Here is a 21,571-nt window from a genome sequence, read left to right as displayed (position 1 = left end):
ATCATATTAAAAGATGCTGTATAAATGCAAGTGTTGTATAAAGAAGCAGAAATATAGCAATGACTGAACCTCCTGTCAGTATTCCTAGATTGGTAAGAAATTGTTTTTTTCCTTTCATCTGCTCCTGGTGGTACAATTCCTGCTCTGTCTCAACTGCTGTTTATATCAGTTTAGACAATGACTGTAGCCAACAGTGAAATTAGTTTGAAAGCACTCGATCCTCGAAGCTAGGCAGTCTCTGACCTGGTTAGGAATTGGATGGGAGTACGATGCACATTTGGCTTTCAATAAACGTTTAGGGAGGTGCATTGGATGCCAGACCACATATAGTTTTTGTGGCCCGGCGGAAGCTGTTTTAGACATTTATGTTGATTATTTTCATTTCCAGCCCCTGTTTCATGTCTTAAAGGGGCTGCTTTTACAATTTTGGCTGCACTTCAGCCCCCAGGCTCCTAATTTATGGGCATCCCATGTGAAGATAGACAGGCAGATCAGACAACAATCCTGTGGATCTGTGTCTGGGGCTGACTAAGGTGACCATCAATTGGTAAGGCAGTAGCCTTGAACAGGGTGGGTTGTATTACCTAACTATCTGCTCCTCTTCTGTGGTTATGTCCACGTACGTGTCCATGGAGAGGGAGCATGCAGAGTCTGCAGACCTTTACGGACCAGTGGGCCCCACAGGGGAAAAGATATATCATCACGTGTGGTAACTGTATTTTGATAAGGTTCTATCTAAACCATTCTTCATTCAAGAGTGTTGACGGTGAGTGTCAACAGGACAGATATCTGATCAATGTCATTTGTAAGTCAGTGAGACTGCACTCTTTCCTCAGAGATAGCAAGTTATTGGTTCACAGTGAATTAAATACATATTTAAATGACTGAATACTAAATAAAAACTGAAAGAACTGCGGATGTTGTAAATCAGGAACAAAAACAAATTTGCTGGAATAGCTCAGCAGGTCTGCCAGCATCTGTGGAGGAGAAAACAGAGTTAATGTTTCGGGTCCGGTGACCCTTCAAGGGTTTTTTTTCCTTCAGGTGTTTTTTCCCTTCACAGATGCTGCCAGACCTGCTGAGCTTTTCCAGCAAATTTGTTTTTGTACTTAAGTGACTGCCTTGGTGAAGTACTGAGGGGGCACTGCATTGTCTTTTACATGAAATGTGAGATTGATTACCTGCTGGTAACCCCACCCCTCCCCCACTTCAACCCGCTGTAAAGGGTAGTTTCTAAAAGTGTAAAACACAATAGCATGTGGATTCAGTCCTGATTTCCATTTCTTCCCTAACTTCAGGGGATGAGCTGAGTGAAAGTCGACATCGAGCTATGAACCTCCTGCAGCTGCTGAAGGAAGCCAGGCGGCTCAGTTTATTGAAGTACTACGATGAAAACCAAGTACACCAGCTAGAAAGACCTCGAAAGCAAGTAACATTGTGACTGCTTGAAGTTGATTTGTTTCTTGAATTAGAATCCAAAGGAGATGCAATCCTGTCTTTTTTTCCAGAGTGAATGTTCTGACCAGCTAAATGGCTTCTCACATGATTGCATGTTTTAAAGTGTCTTTTCTTCCTGTAGAGTATTTTCTTGATTTGTATTTGTGTACCACTAAATTCAGTGTGTCAAGAGTTATCTCCCATGCAATTTTTTAAAGAGCAGCTTCTTTAGATTCTCTCTCAGATCTTCCATCTCCTGGTACATTAATGCTCTTCCACGAGAGATTGACATAAAGTGGTGGAAAGTCTCACGTCAATTGACGTGGATGAATGGTCCACCCATCCTGTTAATAACATAATCCCCCTATAATGACAGAAGAATATCCTAGGTTCTCACAGACCATGTTGTGGCAGGGGTGGAGGGTTGTATTACTCATTCACCAAACCACAAGCATCTCTGATTTTAGAGTAACAATGGCAATCGTTATTTGGCAGAATTATTAGGGTTGGGTTTTGATTCCTTTTGGCTTCCAGGCAGGAACACTACCATTAAACCGAAGGCTCGCCTTCTTATCCCAGACAGAAAATTATGACTAGGCAATGTCGAACAGGTCACATTGATTTGTCAACCATCGTGGGCCAGCCCATGCACTGTGGTAGGCTTCCAAACATGCCCAGTCCAGTTACGATGTTTGAATTAAGCTGTGTTCCTTTCAGAAGGTGCATAGGACTAGGCAATGGTCAGCGGAAGTCAAAAGCGTTTGAGGAGTTTGTACTGAAGCATCGCATGGTGTTGAAAAATGAGTTGAAGTTGTGTGAACGAGCTACTCAACGTATCCTGGGCTACTCCAATAACTTTCTACACAAAAAGTTGAAAACTGATCCTCAGGTAAAATAAAATGTGTTCTTCCAAGCTACCAGTATTTGTTCGAATTGTGGCTCAGTGGGTAACACTTGAGTCAGAATGTTATTGATTCAGATTGTTGGCCAGAGACTTCTGACATTCGACTGCAGTATTGGATGTTGCACTGTTGGAATGTGCAATCCTCTGGATGAGACATCAAATCATAGATCCCTGTAACCTCTCAGATGAATATAAAAGGTTACGTTACACTGTACTGCAGGGAGAAGTGAAGTGCTCCCTGGTGACCTTAATTGTCCCTTGTTCAAGATGATTTGGTTATTATCATATTACTTTTTGTGAAATTTATTTTTTCCGTTGTGAGACAGTCTAGGACCAGAGAGCGTATTCTCAGAGTAAGGGGTCACCCATTTAAGAGAGAGATGAAAAGGAAGAACAAAACGGTGGCTCAGTGGTTAGCGCCAGGGACCTGTGTTTGATTCCACCCTCTGGTGACTGTCTGTGTGGAGTTTGTTTATTCTCCTGGTGTCTGCATGGATTTCCTCCGGGTGCTCCGGTTTCCTCCCACAGTCCAAAAATGTGCAGCTTAGGTGGATTGGCCACGCTAAATTGCCCATAGTGTTGAGGGATGTATAGATTAGGTGGGGGATGGGTCTGGGTGGGATGCTCTGATGGTCGGTGTGGACTTGTTGGGCCGAAGGGCCTGTTACCACACTGCAGGGATTTTATGGATTCTATGGAAAAGCAGAAATTGCTGGAAAAACTCTGCAGGTCTGGCACAATGTGTGGAGAGAAAGCAGAGTTAACATTTCAAATCAAATTACCCTTCTTCAGTCCTGAATTAAAGATCCTTCTGAAGAAGGGTAACTGGACTTGAAACATTTACTCAGCTTTTTGTCCACAGATACTGTCAAACCTGTTCAGTTTCTCCAGCAATCCGCAGTTCTTTATTTTATCGGACCATAGTGAATCTGTGGAATTCTTAACTGCAGAGTTCTGTTGAGGCTGGGTCTTGAAGTATATTCAAGATTGAGATTGATTTTTAATCAGACTGGGAATCGATGATTATTTCAAAGGAAAGAAAATGGATTTGATGTTATCAGATCAGCCATTATCTCATTGAATGTAGGAGCAGACCAGATGGACCATTGCCTTACTTCAGGTCTTTTATGATTTTCTGGAGAGGTTGCTGTGCACAAATTGTTCATCATGTTTTCTATTTTACATTAGTGATTACACTTTAAATGTACTTGATTGATTCTAAATGCCTTTGGGTCTTCAGGTGATTAAAAAGTTCAAAATAAATGCAAGACTGTGTCTTTCTTTACCTAATGTACTATTTGTTCAAAATTCCACAGAAAGGAAAACGAATTAAAAGGACTAAAGGGAAGGGAGCCCTGGGACTTCTGAAACCAATTGCCGAACTTGTGAAGGAGAGATGTTGCATGGATAACTGTGTCTTGGTAACTGGGTCTTCCTTTTGGAGACTAATTTTGCCCAGAGTGGATTTGTTGATTGAGCCACCATTTGTTGAAAGGATCCTTGGTTGTCTTTCAGATGGCACGCACTCATGGGCGTTTGCTTCACTTCTGGAGGGAGCGTGCCTCGAAAGGACAGGCTGACGCACGTAGAGCCCTGGCAGAGATGCTGACACCTTCAGGTGGGTGGTGAAATTTGAAGCAAACTATGATTTATCCTATTCCATTAGGTCAAATAACTAACACATGTGCTGGACTGTTTTGGTAAGAATGCTTTCTCCATACATTGTATGGAATATGCAGCACAGAAACAGATCAATCCTGCCTGTGGTAGTGGTTATGTTTCACTGGAGCACCCTTTCACTCTCTGACGTTATCTTGATCAGATGAGCCAATGGCCAAGGAATGGCACATGGAGTTTAATTTAGATAAATGTGAGGTGCTGCATTTTAGAAAGGCAAAACTGGGCGATACTTATACACTTAATGGTAAGGTCCTGAGGAGTGTTGCTGAAGAAAGAGACCTTGGAGTGCAGGTTCATAGTTCCTTGAAAGTGGAGGCAGAGGTGAATAGGATAGTGAAGAAGGCGTTTGGAATGCTTGCCTTTATTGGTCAATGCATTGAGTGTAGGAGTTGGGAGGTTGTGTTGTGGCTGTACAGGACATTGGTTAGGCCACTTTTGGAATGCTGCATGCAGTTCTGGTCTCCTTGATATAGGAAGGATGTTGTGAAACTTGAAAGGTTCAGAAAAGATTTACAAAGATGTTGCCAGGATTGGAGAGTTTGAGCTATAGAGAGACGTTGAATAGACTGGGGTTACTTTTCCTGGAGTGTCGGAGGCTGAGGGGGTGACCTTATAGAGGTTTATAAAATCATGAGGGGCATGGGTAGCGTAATTAGACAAGGTATTTTCCCTGTGGTGGGGGAGTCCAAAACTACAGGGTATAGGGTTAGGGTGAGAGAGGAAAGATTTAAAAGGGACCCAAGGGGCAACTTTTTCACGCAGAGGGTGATGCCTGTATGGAATGAGCTGCCAGAGGAAGTGGTGGAGGTTGGTACAATTACAACATTTAAAAGGCATCTGGATGGGTGTGTGAATAGGAAGGGTTTAGAGGGATCTGGGCCAAATGCTGGCAAATGCAACTGGATTTATTTAGGATATCTGGCCAGCATGGACAAGTTGGGCTGAAGGGTCTGTTTCTGCATTGTACATCTCTATGACTTTATCTCGGTATGTCCTTCCTTCCATTTTCCTTCCTCCATGTGTTCATCTGGTTTCTCCTTGAAAACATTGTATGCTATTCATCTCAGTCAGTCCTTGTTGTAATAACTTCTACATTCTCACTGCTCCCAAGTGCAGAGGTTTCTCTTGAAACTCTTAATTGGATTAATTAGTGACTGGCTCTTGTGTGCAACCTATAGTTCTGAAATCCCCTGTCAAGTGGAAATATGATCTCTTTATCTAGCCCTGTTGAACCCTTTTGTAATTTTAAATACCTCTACCAGGTCACCTCTCAGTCTTTTCCAAGAAGAATGAAATGAAGCATTTGGGAAAGAATAATGGGTAAAGCCAATATAAACTAAATGATACAGTTTTAATTGGGCTGCAGGAAGGGAAAGACCTGGGACTAACCTACTCAAAGGAGGTAGGGCAGATTGATTTATACCATTGTAAGATCATATGGGATCAATGGTGTTATAAATAGAGGCATTAAGTACCAAAGAAAAGGAAGTTGTGCTAAATTTTATAAATCAGTGGTGAGGCCTCAGTTGGAATGTTCATAATCATCACAGTTTAGGGAGGATCTCAAGGTCTTGGATAAGCTGCAGAGGACATTTACTGGAAAAGTATCAGAAGAACTTATTCTTTTTTTTTTCACCCGTAATTCTTTATTATTTCGTGGGATGATGGAATTTGTTCCCCATCCCCCGTTTGCCTATCAACTGAGGGCAATTAAGTTAACCCTGGTGCTGTAAGTCTGGAATCACTTGCAGGACAGACCAGGTATGGATACCAGAAACCAGGTTTCCTTCCCCAAAGCGCATTAAGGCGTGCATTTATACAACTGTGATTGTTCTCTTTAGAAGGTTCCTCAGAGATTTACTAGAGGTTAATGAAGAAGTTTGGTGGAGTGCAAAAGATGAAATTATTTCTGCTGTATTCTGAGGAAGGGTCACTGGACCCGAAAAGTTAACTCTGATTTCTCTCCCCAGATGTTGCCAGACATGCTAAGCTTTTCCAGCAATTTTATTTTATTTGATTTCCAGCATCTGCGGTTCTTTCAGATTTTAAAATATTTCTGCTGACTGGAGAGTTGATGAACAGAGAACACTGATTTAAGATAGTCCCTGCAAAGAACCAGAGAGGGATTTTTCTTGTTGTGATCTCTTGTTTTTCTTTTTACCAAATCCTTTCATGATCTTGGCCCTCTCTATTTCCAGAAACTCCTCTTTCCAGCACTACAACCCTCTGGGATATACGCACCCGTCTCATTTGGGCTTCTTGTGTGCATCCTTAATTTAAGTAACTCCAGTTTCAGTTGCTTGGGGCCCAATCTTCGCAATTCCCTCCCACAACTCCTTGCCTCACTTTCCTCTTTTAACACATTAATTTAAAAACTAAAATAAAACAAAGTGGTTGCTGAAGATATGCTGGAAAAACTCAGCAGGTCTGGCAGTCCCTGTGGGCAGAAAGCAGAGTTAACATTTCAAGTCCAGTGACCCTTCTTGACTTGAAATGTTAACTTTGCTTTCTGCCCACAGATGCAGTCAAACCTGCTGGGTTCCTCCAGCAATTTCTGTTTTTCCTCAAAAAAAACTAACTCCAATCAAACTGGCTGAGCCAACATCTTATGTGGCTCCAAATCCTACACTTTTTTTTACTATGCTGTTGTGAAGTGTCTTGGAATGTTTTATAATGTTAAAAGCAATATAAAAATGTAAGTTGTTTAATATTAAACCTTTCAAGTGTTTTTTCACAGAATTTTGCTCTTTCAACTAATTCCATTTCTTCAGAACTGGTATACTGTCTGTATCCTGCCAATTCATCAAGCCCACTGTACACAACAGAAACTCTTGTGCCGTTATATTGTGAGGGCCCTGCTTGCAGAAGCTGTCAGATATCCATCAGAGAAATGCTGCTTTAAAACTTCAGGATGCAGTTTCGTTGCCTGCATTTTCTATGTTTATTACAGAGAAAATATTAGTTTGCTGAGGTATTGTTTCTGCAGCATTATTGTGACCCTAATAATCCACAAGCACAAGCTATGTCCTGTGTTCTGCTGACTTGGTCGTGCTGACCTACGGGTTGAAACAGCCGTAGTGCTCTCACATTATCCCGTCCCTGGAGATTTCTGAAGTGTTTTTTTTTTCCCTTGACCCAGGTGGCTCACATTCCAATTGCTACAAGTTCATCAGCTGGGTGACGGGCTGCAGTCACAGCACCATTAGCCGAGTCAATGAGCAGATGAGGAGGACAGGAGGTGAACGGGAGCCAACTCCCCATGGACTGAAGAAGTGTTGGAAGGCAGGTGAAGTTTCATTGCTGACATTTACAGCAAGGCAAGGGATAGCGATCGCAAGACTAATCCATTTCACAACTGTTGGTGTCAGCCTGACGAGCAGGAACCAAGGATGGCACAGTGGCTGATTGGCTAGCACTGCTCCCTCACAGCCCTGGGTTTGGTTCCATCCTCGGGTGACATTCTCTCCATATCTGCATGGGTTTCCTCCGGGTGCTCCGGTTTCCTCCCGGTGCTCCACTTTCTTCCCACAGTCCAAAGATGTGCAGGTTAGGTGGATTGGCCATGCTAAATTGCCTCCTAGTGTCCAGGGATGTGTGGGTCAGCCGTGGTAGGGGTTATAAACTAGGAGAATGGATCTGGGTGGGATGCTGTTTGGAGGTTTGGTGTGGACTCGATGGGTCAAATAGCCTGTTTCCACATTGTAGGGATTCCACTTCTAGATCATGACAGGTATGAATTAAAATCAGCCGGTTCCACAAAGCCTACCCTACATTGGTGCATCATGATCAGGTACTTCTTCCAACCCCAGTCCCTCCATCTACTGTCTTCTCAGCCATGTTACGTCCTGGGAGAGTCAAAACTGGTAGAATAGCCCAGGACTGATAACCACAGAGAAAGAACTGGAAAGTTCCTCTCTGATCCTTGCACAGGTAATTGAGAAAAGTCCAGGAGAGATGATGTGCGTCCTGTGCTAGTTTTCTGTTAATCAGCTCAATATAGTGTATGCTAGATTCAGTAAAATGATTACAGCACAGAAGGCGGTCATTTGGCCTATTGTGTCCATATCAGCTGTCTGTAAGAAGGTTTCAGCTAGTCCCAGTCTCCTTCCTTTGCCTTGTGGCCCTGAAGTGTTCTTTTCTCTTCAGATAATTACCCAGTTCTCTTCTGAACATCACAACCTGCCTCCACTATCACTCCCAGGTAACAAATTCAGATTCTCCTTCATGGCACCTTTGGCTGTCTTGCCAATCGCTTTAAATTAGTGCCCTCTGATTCTCAAACGCAATAGGAACTGTTTCTCCCTGTACTCTGCCCAAATCCCACATGACTTGAATACTTTTTTTTTGAAATCCTGTGGAAGATCTACCTTTCCCCTGTCAAAGCAAACTTCACTTTCAGGGATGTTTTCTCTTGGTGACTATCAGTGGCAGGTTTTCATTGGACTGAGTTGGATTCAAGCTCTACTGGAGTTTTCTAGTGGTGCAGCAGTACTGTCCCTACCTCTAAGCCAGGAGACTTGGGTTCAAGCCCCACCTGCTCCAGAGGTGTCATAATAGCTCTGAACAGGTTGATGGAAAATATCTTCAACCGCTACTGTCACAGTTGATAGGACAGTGTCCTAACCGCATGCTATCCAGTGAAAATTACAGATTAGGCTCAAATATCCACAGGGTCTAATATTTGATGGAAAATACCTTTCTTAATTCATGCACACGATGTAAGTAAATGTACTTCATCCATCATTCAGTAACTAAAGAAGTAAAATGCTCATAATTTAAAAACATTTTAAAACGAGCAAATATAGCTTAAAGATTCACATGGCTAGATCATACAAATGTGAAGATTGGTATTTCACACCCAACTGTGTCAAATTAAGTTAAACATGTTTATTACATTTCAGTTAATCTCCTCTGGAATAACATCATAGAGGTCTACAGTAAAAGGTCCTTCAGCCCATCAAATCTGTGCCAATCAAAAATAAGTACCTAACTATTCTAATTCCATTTTCCAGCACTTGGCCCACAGTCATGTATGCATTGGGTTAACAAGTGCATGTCTAAATACTTAAATGTTATAAGAATTTCTGCCCTTATCACTTTTTATGGGCAGTGAGTTCCAGATTCCCACCACCCTCTGGGTGGGAAAATATACTTCCTCAGGGTGAAATCTGTTCTTTCTTTTTGAAAGAGTGATTGATGAAACATCTGACAATTGTATTTCCTGAGCAAACTGCATCTGCAAGACATCACAGCCAGTTTTGTTTGATAATTGCCCAGAATTGTTGGTTATCAAGAAACCCCTTTGACAGATATTGCTGTTTTAAAACCTGATACAGATAAGGTATTTAATTGGTCATTTTGGTTACAGGGAATGTATTTTGGGGTGTTGCCTGTGGAGGAGTGACTTTAGAGCGAAGGTGGTTCTTTCAGCCTCGATTGTAACACTTGGTTCAGGGAACAATAGCTTCATGGTTCTTCATTAAAATGTGCACCGAGCACATTGCAAAAGCCTTCTTTTGATTGATATTGCAATTTAACTAAGGACAGGAACAAATTGATATGTACGTGAGATCCTTCTTCTGAAAGAACATCTGTAGCAACTGCTTCAGACAAACCAATTGCATTTTCCCCTGCATTGTTAGCCTCCTCAAGTACTTTTTTGAATCATTTTGACTGCTTTTTGTTTTGAAGGAAAAACCAAAGACACAGGGGATGAAAAGCACAGAGCAAAACAGCATGGGTATGAACATGGCAAACTTCCTAAACTCTGCTTCATCCGTTGTCAGTTCAGAACCTTCCTTCCCAGAAACCATTCAGGTCTCCATAAGCAAAAGTTCACTGCCAGTGGAGCTCTGCTCTCTCCCAACCACTGTAAGTTCTTTTGTCGTAAAGTGAGTTCTGGGATTTTGAATCAGGAGAATAGTGAAAGAAGGTGATATAGCTCCAAGACAGGATGGTATGTGGCTTCAATGGGAATTTGCAGGTGTTGGTGCTCCCATACTTCACTTGCCCTTGCACTGCTAGTTGTTGGAGATCATGGGATTGGAAAGTCCTGTAATTGGAGACTTGCTGAGCTGCTGCAGTATATTTTGTATATTTTTGTACATGGTCTGACACTGTATCAGTAGGAAAGGGAGTGGATGTTGAAGTTCAAGCAGCTGCTTTGTTCTGAGTGTATCAAACTACTAGTATTGTTGGAACTTCAGACAAGTAGAGGGTATTCCATCACACTCCTGACTTGCACTTTGACTGTAAGACCATGCGAAAAAGTGGCAAAGTTAGGCCGTTTGGCCCATTAAGTCTGATCCACCATTCAATCATGGCCAATATGTTTTTCAACCCCATTCTCCTGTCTTCTCCCCGTAACCTTTGATCCTCCTCCTAATCAAGAATCACTGTCTTAAGTACATTCAATGATTTGGCCTCCTCAGCCCTTTGCGGCAGTGAATTCCACAGATTTACAACCCTCTGGCTGAAGAAATTCCTCCTCATCTCAGCTGTAAAGGATTGTCCCATTACTCTGAGGCTGTGCCCTTAGGTCCTAGTCTCTCCAACGAGTGGAAACATCTTCTCCATGTCTGTTCTCTCCAGGCGGATGAAGCTTTAGGGAGCCAGGAGGTGAGTTACTCACCATGGAATACCCAGTCTCGGACATGCTCCACAGTGTTTATTAATGCCCTGTTCTTTATTGTGTTGAGGGCTAGTTGAGCTCTGACCAAGTTGTAAACATCAGGAAAGATTTATGCAGCTCAAGTTGTTCTGAAGTTTAAGGGGAAGCTGAATAAATACATTAAGTAGAAAGGAATAGAAGGGGACATTGATAGAGTTGGATGGAGAAGTATAGCAGGTGGCTCAATTGAAGCATAAATATAGATTGGGTTGAAATGGCTGGGTTTTTTTGCGCAGTGTTCGGTGTCATCCTATGATTACGATTTGCAATTAAATTGGTTATCCATTTATAGGCCTTGTATGCATTTCTGCAAATTCCTATATCCTGTTTTCTCTCCTAATGTAGCCTTCTTTATTCCTCCTTTTAAACCAGGTACAGTTGCAGATCCAGCAACAGCAAATCGAAGCTCTGAAGACGCAGGTTCAGGTCCTTCAGCAACAGCAACTGCAGCTGCAGGTATTGCCAAAAAACACTCTTGGATGGCAGTGGTAAAAAGCAAAGGATTAGGATCTGCTATGCAGGGCTGTGGTGCACTGCAGTGGTGAAAGGCCCAGTCAGTTTGCAGCATGCTCCCCACCTAGTGGACAGTGGCAGGTTGTTGGGAGTGTTCTGCTGAACTGGCCCAGCCAGTTGAGGAAGAGGAGAATAACCAGAAGTGGGTTAAAAGAGATACTGACAAAGCCTGCCCACGCGCAAACAATAAAAAGTCATGGTAAACCTTTTCTCATTCACGCTTTGGGTTGAATGAAGTCAATGGAATTGAATTCCATGCAGCACATATATCAAGGATCAGCTGCTCTGTTGGCAGTTTAAAACCCAAGATTGATTTGTGTCCCTTACTGTTGGATAGAAATATTGGTCTTTTTCTGCTTTTTCATTCTTGTCTGTCTGCGTTTGATATGTGGAGTGGTTTCAGAGATTATTTCCCTTCAGCCACCCTGAAAGATTTTTAAAATGAGAATGTGGGCAGTTTAGAAAGATGTGAGGACGTTTGAGCAGTATAAATGCTTGTGTGAGCTGGGTGGACTGAATGCCAGTGTGTTTGGTCTCTCAGGAGAAATGTTTTTTTATTCACTTGTGGGACATGGACATTGATAGCAAGCCAGCATTTTTAATGCCCATCCATAATTGCCCTTGAAAAGGTGCTGGTGAGCTGTCGCCTTGAATCGCTGAAGTCCATGTGTTGTAAGTTGACCCTGTAACTTTAAGAGGTTATTTTGTCCAAGTTTCTTTTAAAAAAGAGATTGAACAAGAGGCGCCAAGCTGGCTAGTTAAGATCACTTGAGTAAACAGCTTGGAAGGCCTTGGGTTTTTAATAAAAATATAGCCTGAATGGGTGTGGCCAGCTCTGACAGTTTAGGTGTTCTGGATTTTGGTTTTTCAGTAGCATCAGAAGCTTTTGGCATCCCAACAGAGTTGAAAGCTTCAGTGAATGTCTCCTGGCTGCTACTGTCTCTGAATTTTCTCTTGATTTTTTTTTATCTCCTTGATTGGAGAAATGCATGCGAGAATCTGTGCCTGAATATTCTGTTTATGCCAAGGGATGTGCTCATGGGATGTTGCTATATTGGAACTGTTAATTAGTAATAGTTACTGCATCTATTATTCTGTTAAGTTTCCAATAGAGTTATTTTCTGAATTACTCTTTCTTTGGTTGTATTTTGACTACAGTTAAATTGTGTTTTGCTTAACTTCAAGTAGTTTGACCAGTCGCATTGAATCTGGAACAGACAGTTTACATTTGCCTTTAAAATAAGAAAAAGTTAGGGTCTGGCTACCTTCTCAAGATATTTTGAGGGAGTCTGGTCTGGCCCATTACAGCCAACAATGCCCTTGGGTAGGGAATTCCAGGATTTTGACCCAGCAACAGTGAAGGAATGGCAATATATTTCCAAGTCAGGATGGTGAATGGCTTGGAGCGGAACTTGCACAAGGCAGTGGTCCCAGGTATTAGCTGCCCTTGTCCTTCTAGATGGAAGCAGTTGTGGATTTGGAGTCTAATGATGATCATGAATCCATTGTGGATTGTCAGAAAAACCCATCTGGTTCACTAATGTTCTTAAGGGAAGGAAACTGTCATCCTTACCTAGTCTGGCCTACATGTGACTCCAGACCCACAGCAATGTGGTTGACTCTGAACTGCCCTCTAGGCAATTATGGGTGGACAACAAATGCCAGTGATGCCCTCATCCCATGAATGAATTTTTTTAAAAAAAGTACCCCCTAGTCTTGAATTTCCTCATCCTAGGGAAACGGCAACAACCATTAACCCTATCTATACCCCTGATTATTTTATAAACTTTTATAAGGTTGCATTTCAACCTCCAATGCACCAGTGGAAAAATCTCCCAGCCTGTCTAGCCTTTTTTCATAACTCAAACCTTCCATACCCAGTGACATCCTGGTAAATCTCTTCTGACCCCTCTCCAGCTTAATAATATCCTTCCTATAGCTGGGTGACAGTCCAGGAATTGACCTTAGTTATGTTACAGCAGTTAATAATGGCTCCTTTAGTGTTGGCATTGACCTGTTTATTTGAAGTTGCCTATTGCTGCACCTCAACCAGTGACCCAGACACAGGAAGTGTTTGCTCATATTGACAGCAGTGACCCCTAGGTTTAGTAGCATAGCAACACCAAACTGAGCAATGTACTGCACTATCTGATCCATGCCACAGGAGGGTCCCACATTTTCACAACTCACTTGTGAGGTAAAAGGCAGAGATTAGCCACTGCAACGATATCTTGCAGATAACTAGCACCACACAATATAGTAAAAGTACCCAAGGTGCTTCACAAAAAGGTGTGTTCAGACAAGATTTAACAAGTGAGCCATGTAAGGAGATTGTATGCTAAGTGATCCAAAAGTTTGATAAAAGATGTAGGTTTTGAGGAGCGTGTCAGAGGATAAGAAAGGGATGGAGTGTTCAAGAGGTTTAGGAAAGAAATTCCAGAACTTATTGCCTCAGGAGCTGAAGGCCAGTGCTGGAGGCGATTTTAAAATCTAGGATGCTGAAAAGCAGAGAGTTGATTAAGTAGTCTGTGAAGGCTGTAGATCAGGAAAATATTCTAAAGATTGGGGGTGGGGAAGTGACTGCAGTACAACATGGTGCTGCTGTACTTGTAGAGGCTACACATCTGGGGCAAGTTATTTCGTGGCTATGTCTACAGGAATTGTGCACCTTTATGCACTGCGTCTTCTGGAAATGGGCCTGAAGGTATGCTGAGCTCATCAGGAATGGAATTAGGAGCAAGAGGAGGCCATTCAGCCCCTTGAGCTAGTTACAATACTCCATTCATTCATTACTTATCTTTTTCGACTTTGCACTGACACCCTTACCAAACAAATAAAAAGGTTTTAGAAAGATCACCAGTCACCCCTCTAGACTCAAAATAATAATTGTCTCGTTCTTATTTAACCCTGAAGTCCTGCTACCAGCCTGATGAAGCATACACAATACCCCTTAATAGCATCCAATCCCTCAAATTATTTGCTTCATTACTTCATTTAGGTATTATAAAAGTGAATTTTTTTTTGTGGTACAGAACACTGCAAATATCTCCTTTCTGTGTCTTTGAGATAAAGTAGTAGATGATGTGGTCACTAGCACACTTTTGTGTTTATGGCATCTGCCATTTGTAACTTGACTTCTCTGTTTCCTGTGTTGCAACAGTGGTTTCATTTCAGCGAGTCATCCTGAGGTTGTGAAAGGTGGTATATAAATGCACACTCTCTCTTTACCGTTCTTCAGTGGGAAGTCACAAGGGCTCAACCTCAGCACCTGCAGGTCTTTGGAACACCTGACACCCTCATCCCTCAGCCACTCTCTGTACATCAGCCAAGCAGTGTGATAACCCATCGGCAACCAGTTGGACTGCAGGCCAAAGCAATGCAGCAGCAGGGCCATGTATCGAAAAAAGGACTGGCTATTGCACAGATACCACTGAAACCTGGCCACCCCCAGATGGTGTCAGCCGTGCAATCCATAGGTATCCTGCAGGATGGACTTCAAAAGAATGATGTTCAGGTAAACTCTAGCTTTTATTAAGGTAGCTTATATGAATGTTCACTCCTACCTCACTCTCGTTTGTTGCTCCTCATTGATGTGAGTTGATAGAGATATGATTGTCGGTCTCTGTCTTTCATATTCTGTAATCTAGCATTGCCAGCTGTAGCTGAGTAGAGAGAGTGCTCGTCTCTGAGGCAGAATGTTGTGGATTCAAGTCTCATTTGACGAGGTCTATGGAATTTAATGCCGTGCTAATAGAATGCTTCACTGTCAGAAGTGCCGTCTTTCAGATGAGTTGTTAAACTGAAGCACTGTGTGGCACTGTTTGAGAAAGAACAGGAGAATTTTCCCCAGTGTCCTGGTAAATATTTATTCCTAAATTATTCAATATGCATGTGTTGTTGTGCGCTGAACCTTGCTCTGTGACTGCCCTTTGACTCATTGATTGGGAATATAGAGGTACCCTGTATTTGTTCTACAACACAAAAATGCTGTAGAAATCTTCCTTCAGCTCTTGAATGATAGAGATATGTGAGGGCTTGCTTCTGATTTCTGTACTTTCATTTTCACTTGGCATCTTCCTCCTGACCAGGCCATGGTTTGGAACTTGTCAAATAGGGCATTGTAAACATAGACCTTTTTACTATCACTGGAATGCACTGCCTGAAAGGGTGATGGAAGCAATTCACTGGTAACTTTCAAAAGGGAGTTGGATAAATATTTGTAAGGGAAAGTGCTTTGAGGAAAGTGTAAGTAAGTACTACTAATTGGATGGTATTTTCAAAAATCTGGCACAATCACGATTGGCAGAAGTGCTTCCAGAACTGTAAGATTCTGTGATTCACTTTGCGGCCAGATGCACTGATATAACAGTCTGCCAAGCTGTCGTTATGACTTTTAATTAAAGTTATCCAGAAGCTTGTGAAAAATAACTTTGCGAATGCTGTGTCTGTTTACACTTATCATGTTTTTGCAAATATTTGATGCTCCTTCCATATGATGTGTGTCATTGAGGTTCCTGAATGTAGCCCGTTACAATGGGAATGGACAGTACAAACGGGTTCATATGATGCAGGCAGCGTATCACCTGCAAGCACCACCTGCTTATCACTAATACGCAGTGAGATAGGATGCAGGGAATCCATGGAGCTCATTGCTGCAGAGGGCTGTGGAGGCAAAGTCATTGAGTGTCTTTAAGACACAGGTAGATAGGTTCTTGATTGCTAAGGGGATCAAGGGTTATGGAGAGAAGGCAGGAGAATGGGTTTGAGAACCATATCAGCCATGATAGAATGGCAGAGCAGATCCTGTAGGCCAAATGGCCTGAGTCTGCTCCTATGTCTTATGCTGTTATGTACTGTTAAGTGCTTTGCAATGTTCTGAAGATGTGAAAGTTTGTATATAAATGCTCCTTCCTTTCTTTCTGTCGTGGGTCCTTCAATAATCTTGGCAATGAACAGATGTGCCATTTGACACCTTGACTTCTCACGGGGATTTTGTTTTAGGATTACGGCAGCAAGACAGAAGTCGAAGTCCAACCCCCAGCCCGTCTACACAGGTAGCAGATGACAGGTACCATCTGTTGCTGTGTAGAGAACCTGTTGTTGGTTCACTGAGAGGCTCTGATGCCTCCAGGAGCTGTGTGAATAGCTTATGTCTCCTGTCTGGTATCTGCATTGACACTGTCCTTACTGTACTTCACATCATAAATTTGGCATGTTTCCTTATTCCCAGACGTGATCATTCCTTGCTGTAGTGTTTGCATTCATTATTTACTTGTAGAAGCTTTCATTTTTGAACTGTTGACCTAGATGTTAAGCCCAGGTATTTTACACAATAAGTGAACTGTTTTAAGTATTGTAGGCTCCTTAGTGTGCTTCAATGGGGAAACAAATAAATGCTGTGGTACTCAGCAATACAGCTTCAATTAAGTCTTGGCATTTATATAAAAAAGGACTTAAGTTCATGTATTACTTTTTACGATGGGCAGCCTTTCAAAGCACCAGTGCTGTCAGCCAGGGATTGCTGGTAATTTTTATCGAGTTTCGAGGGTTGAATTTCAGTGTCTCCAGGGCCTAGAATCTAGTCAGTGGCCACATCTGTAATGTGTTCATCCACCATCTTAATAGTTCCATTCATTTTAAATGTGTTAAGATCTCCCATACAATGTTAGACCTTTGGCCACTTATCACCAGCAAAAAGATCTAGTTTGGATTAAACTGCTAACGTACAGTTCACCTCCAGTGTTCTACTTCCATCCATAACCATGAATGGATCCGAACCTCAGCTTGTATCCAAACTTTGAATGTTTTAGACAATTTTTAAACTCAAGTTTTGAGAGTCTGTACGTGCATCTAGTAATTGGTCTTTTGAGACTTTAATCATTCAAGAGGTAGAAGACAATATAGTGATTTTGCTTGGGGAAAGTTTATTAAGTAACTGTAATTTAATAAGGAACTTAAGTTAGGCAGCAACTTTCCTGGCTTACTGTGTAAGATGGCACATGGCCTTTTATTTTTGTCTGCCCTGTTTCTTTCTCTCTCTCTCTCTCTCCCCCCGACTGGAGTGTAGTCTATTTTTTGTTTTGACTTTGGCATATGCTTTGGCAACTGGTGTTAATGGACTGTGGTGTGGAAAGAGTTAATGTGCACAATCAGTATTGTCCCTGAAGCCACTGAGGTTAGGGGTGTGTGTGTATGTGTGTGTGTGTGTGAGTGAGAGAGAGATCAATTTCTGATTGGTTTCTTAAGAGTAATGGTTACCTACAATATCACTTCCATTGTGCCTTAAGATATTAGTTTTGTGTAGGATAGTCCCCTCTCACTATAGCTCTTTCTGCTATTTCTTAAGTATTGTGGGATAATGGGGCACCTTATGATATTTTCTTGCTTTTGTTTGAGATAAGAGGATGTGTAGTGTCTTATGTTACTGAATCATGCCTGGGGTCATTGTCCAAAATAGCTTAATTGGGACAGTGGTATCAGATAGAGTTCTCATTAGTTTACGTACACCTCAGGCACAGAATCAGTGCATACAGACAATGTGTGTTAAGATAAGGTAGTGAATTAACTGAAAGTAGCATGCTGTATTTTGTATGTTCATAAAGAAAGAGGGACTATATGGCTCCAAAAACTGATCACAGAAGTTGGTTCTTTGTAAAGCTTACAAAAATTGGTCATGTAATTCAAAAATACAGCGAACTTTTTATTAACCGGCACGCATGGGACCAGGAGTATGCAGTTGATCAAATATGGCAGACAATCAAGAGGTCCACATAATCAATGTAAAAACACACACTCAGTAATAGAAACACAATGTAGGGAGCATACATATCACTGTAATACTTGATTACAGCATAATCACTTGAAAAATAATGCAACTTTGCCTTTTTAAAAAAAAATCTTACTGGCAGAGAACCTTGTCACTTGCACCTTCAACTGACTACTTGGACATCGCGGAGATCGCAATAATGCAGTAAACATCCGGTAATTTGGGTATATAATTTTTACTGGTTTATTGAGAGTGCTGATTCATAAGGTGCTGGTTAAAACAAGGTTTGCTGTAATGATTGCCTTTTTTTATACACTACAAGTTAAAAAGCTAAACTGATTTCGAACATACAGCTGAAGACTTGATCTTTTACAACTATTACCCACACAAACTCAGAGGGCTACTAGAAAAGTCCATCAGTATTGAGAATTCACTGATTTTTCTTTTCTAATTTAGTTTTTAATATTTTTACAGCCCTCTGAGAACTCTGCGCTCCTCCAATTTCTGCCTCTTATCCGTACCCCTCTCCCTTCACTCCCCAAAAGGTAGTCATTCAACTGCCTAGCCTCCAAGTGCTAGAATTCTCTCCTAGAAGTATGCTTCTCCACCTTTAAGATACGGCTTAAAGCCTTAATATCTTTGACTGAGTATTTGATATTTTATTCAAATGTCTCCCCACATTAGGATTTGTATAAAATTTTGCCTGGTTATGGTCCCCTGTTGGATCTGGATGTTGTGTTGGGAAGCTTATCATGATCGGTACCAGGAGAAATCTTCTCCTGAGTAAGTTGAGATTTTGGCTCTTTAGTACACTGGCCGTTTTGGAGCTGACATTCACCAACGTGATCTGGAGGCACTGCTTAGCAACTGATGAAGCAATAGTTCATTCACACCAGCTAGTCACCTTATACCTGTCTGTTTGGAAGTATGTTGTATATTGACAATTTTACAGTCAGAATCCTGTGGTAGGTCAGAAGACTTCCATATAATCAGATATCCAACACTTGGAATCTGAAAAAAATATATTATTGGTGATAAAAGGCAGAGAAATGGCCCAGCCACTTATAGTGGAGAATTTCATAGAAAGACTTAAATTTCTAAAGCACCTCTTTGGCTGGAGACATCCTATGATGTGGGAAACATGAATTTGTATACTGCAAACTGTCTCAGTGATGTGATAATGTCATATTACTTGTTGTTACATTATTAACAGATAATCTGTTTTTATTTTTATCAGTTGAGGGACAAATGTTGGCCAGGTCACTTGGGCGATGGGAAGGGGTGGGTATTCTAGAATTTGTCTGCTCTTCCTTGAAACGCTAAATTATTAAAATAGAAACACCAGAATTGCTAAGTGATAAAAGACCAAGGTACATCTTCCTTGCGGAGGGTGTCACTTGCAAGGCCAGCATTTGTTGCCTGTCCCTAATTGACCCTTAACTGAGCGGCTCAGCCATTTCAGAGGGCAGTTAGAGTCAAACACATCGCTGTGGATCTGGAATCACACACAAGCCAGACTGATACTGATACCCTTCCCCAAAAGGGCATTAGTGAACCAAATGAGGTTTTACTACAATTGATAGTTAGCCTGGACCTCTAGATTACTAGTCCAGTGACATAACACTATGCTACTGTTTCCCCAGTATCATGGAGTCATTGACTAATCCAAGCAATCCATCTCTGTCAGTGAATCTGCATCAGACCTATAAATGAGATAAGGAAAGCCCTCGGTGGGAACCATAAATCTAAAGTCACCTGTTCCTCCCAAGCCATACTTAACACACGTCATTCTCGCATTACTGAATTTGATAGTGGTGGTGCATGTATTTCAGTGTTTGGATGGCAGCATGGTATTAGCAAAGCTCCATGTTTTCACTCCTGTAAAGAATATTGTTGGATCTTTTATACCAGACTGTTCAGTGCCAAATTCAGCAAGACCAGCAGAGGAAGCGGCACCAGCAATTCGGTGCTCTGCAGCAGCTAGAGTCTGGGACAGTTGATGGCTTGGTCTGTAACCAGTCAGAGGCGCAGCAAGAAGCCATGGCACATCTCCAGCATCCTCCTGTTCAGAAGAACTCTTTGACTCAATGCCACAGCACAGAAGAGCAATTCCTAAAACAGCTGGCACCTTCAAACCTTCAGCAAGCCCTGCAACTGATCACAGTAACTGAGGATTGTCAGACACCAACGGTACGAGTGCACAGATAGGTTGTGACTCCACAGGTTAGTACAGTGTTGTATTATATTACTTAGTGATATGACCACAGTCAAGAATACTTGAATCTATATTAAGCCTATTTGAGATGATGAATCAAACAAAATGTGGCTGTGTGAAAGGGAGTTAAGTCAATGTGTTTGCATACCTGTTGGCAAATGTGCCTTCATGCATGTATGTGTGCCTGCATATTCCTGTGAGTGAGGCTGTAAATCAGTTGTGATGCTACTGATAAACACAAGTTAGTCATTATACACAAGCAGGGCATGGAGAAGGGGAGAAAGGGCGTGAGATTGAGACAGGGGTGAGGGGTAGAGTAAAGCATGGAGGTTGGAGAGAGGTGAAGAGCTGGCGGGATAAGGTGAACAGAAATTTTTTTTTGTTCTTCCATGAAATTTGGGTGTAACCGACAAGGTCAGCATTCGTTCCCCATCCCTTTATCCTTGAAACTGAGAGGTTTGTTTGGTTATTTCAGAGGACAGTTAAAAGTCAGTCTCATTGCTGCGGGTCTGGCGTTGTATGAAGGTCAGACAGGGTACAGATAGTGTATTTCATACTCGTGAACCAGGTAGGTTTTTATAACAATTGGGAATAGTTTCATGGTCACTGTTACTGCAACTAACTTTTTATCTTCTAGACTTATTCAGTGAAATTCAAATTCCACACGACGCTGTTATGGGATTAGAACTTGTCATCCCAGAGTAATAATCTGAACCTCTGGGTTATTGATCCAGTGACAGTGTCCCTGTACTACCTTCTTTCCTCATGGATTGTTGGAAAGGAACATGGGACTGTCAGTATAAACGTTTTCAAAGTGGCGGCAGAGTAGCAGCACAATGTGCAGGCTTGTCAGGCCAAGCAACCAGAGCTTGTCTATTCCGTTCACTTTGCTTTTTTTTTCTATGGTTTTTTTAATGTTTCCATTTATTCTGGTACCTTATCTTCTTTTAATGACTTCAGCAGAAGGCGTCTTTTCCTGGCCCAACAAGGGGGTGGGTTCCAACGGCCCGGAATACCAGTATAGGCCTGATGCCTGCCTGGCGGGCGGCCTCCCGATGTGGCGGTGTTGTCCAGGACTGGTAGTCTCGGACTGGAGTATCATTCTTATACTGGCATGGAGGTCTTGTCCTGTCAAGGAGGTCTTCTTCGGCAGCTTCCAGGTATTCCTGCAGCCCGGCGTCATTGTCTAGTCCCAGTGCAGGTGTCTCATCTTGCTTCGGAGTTGGCTTCCGGGTCTTCCAACGGCCCAGCGTGGAGATCCTGTCTCGGTGCGGAAACCTTGGCATGGTGAGGTGGTCTCAGCCCAGACCTGTGTGGCATTTTTGGCCTGGTTTTCCAGTGTACCCCAAACTCAGAAGTCATTAAACTGAACTGTGACGAACTTTA

At 42.1% G+C, this 21,571-nt stretch overlaps 1 protein-coding gene across 1 annotated transcript in view; it reads left to right on the top strand.

The window, feature by feature from the left end:
- Window positions 1-21,571, top strand: part of LOC109931616 — a 63,442-nt gene extending 41,871 nt beyond the window's left edge. The window contains exons 6-15 of the mRNA XM_048613402.1: window positions 1,299-1,425; window positions 2,155-2,326; window positions 3,658-3,762; window positions 3,857-3,959; window positions 7,161-7,303; window positions 9,713-9,892; window positions 11,064-11,147; window positions 14,443-14,718; window positions 19,882-20,193; window positions 21,146-21,571. Of these exons, the coding sequence (XP_048469359.1) occupies window positions 1,299-1,425; window positions 2,155-2,326; window positions 3,658-3,762; window positions 3,857-3,959; window positions 7,161-7,303; window positions 9,713-9,892; window positions 11,064-11,147; window positions 14,443-14,718; window positions 19,882-20,178 (1,487 nt within the window). The 3' untranslated portion in view covers window positions 20,179-20,193; window positions 21,146-21,571. The remainder of the gene's footprint in view (window positions 1-1,298; window positions 1,426-2,154; window positions 2,327-3,657; window positions 3,763-3,856; window positions 3,960-7,160; window positions 7,304-9,712; window positions 9,893-11,063; window positions 11,148-14,442; window positions 14,719-19,881; window positions 20,194-21,145) is intronic.

This window comes from Rhincodon typus, chromosome 28 (genome assembly GCF_021869965.1).
Source record: "Rhincodon typus isolate 14 chromosome 28, sRhiTyp1.1, whole genome shotgun sequence".
NCBI lineage: Eukaryota > Metazoa > Chordata > Chondrichthyes > Orectolobiformes > Rhincodontidae > Rhincodon > Rhincodon typus.
Note: the sequence above shows the minus strand (reverse complement) of the source record. Positions and strands in the feature narration are given on the sequence as shown.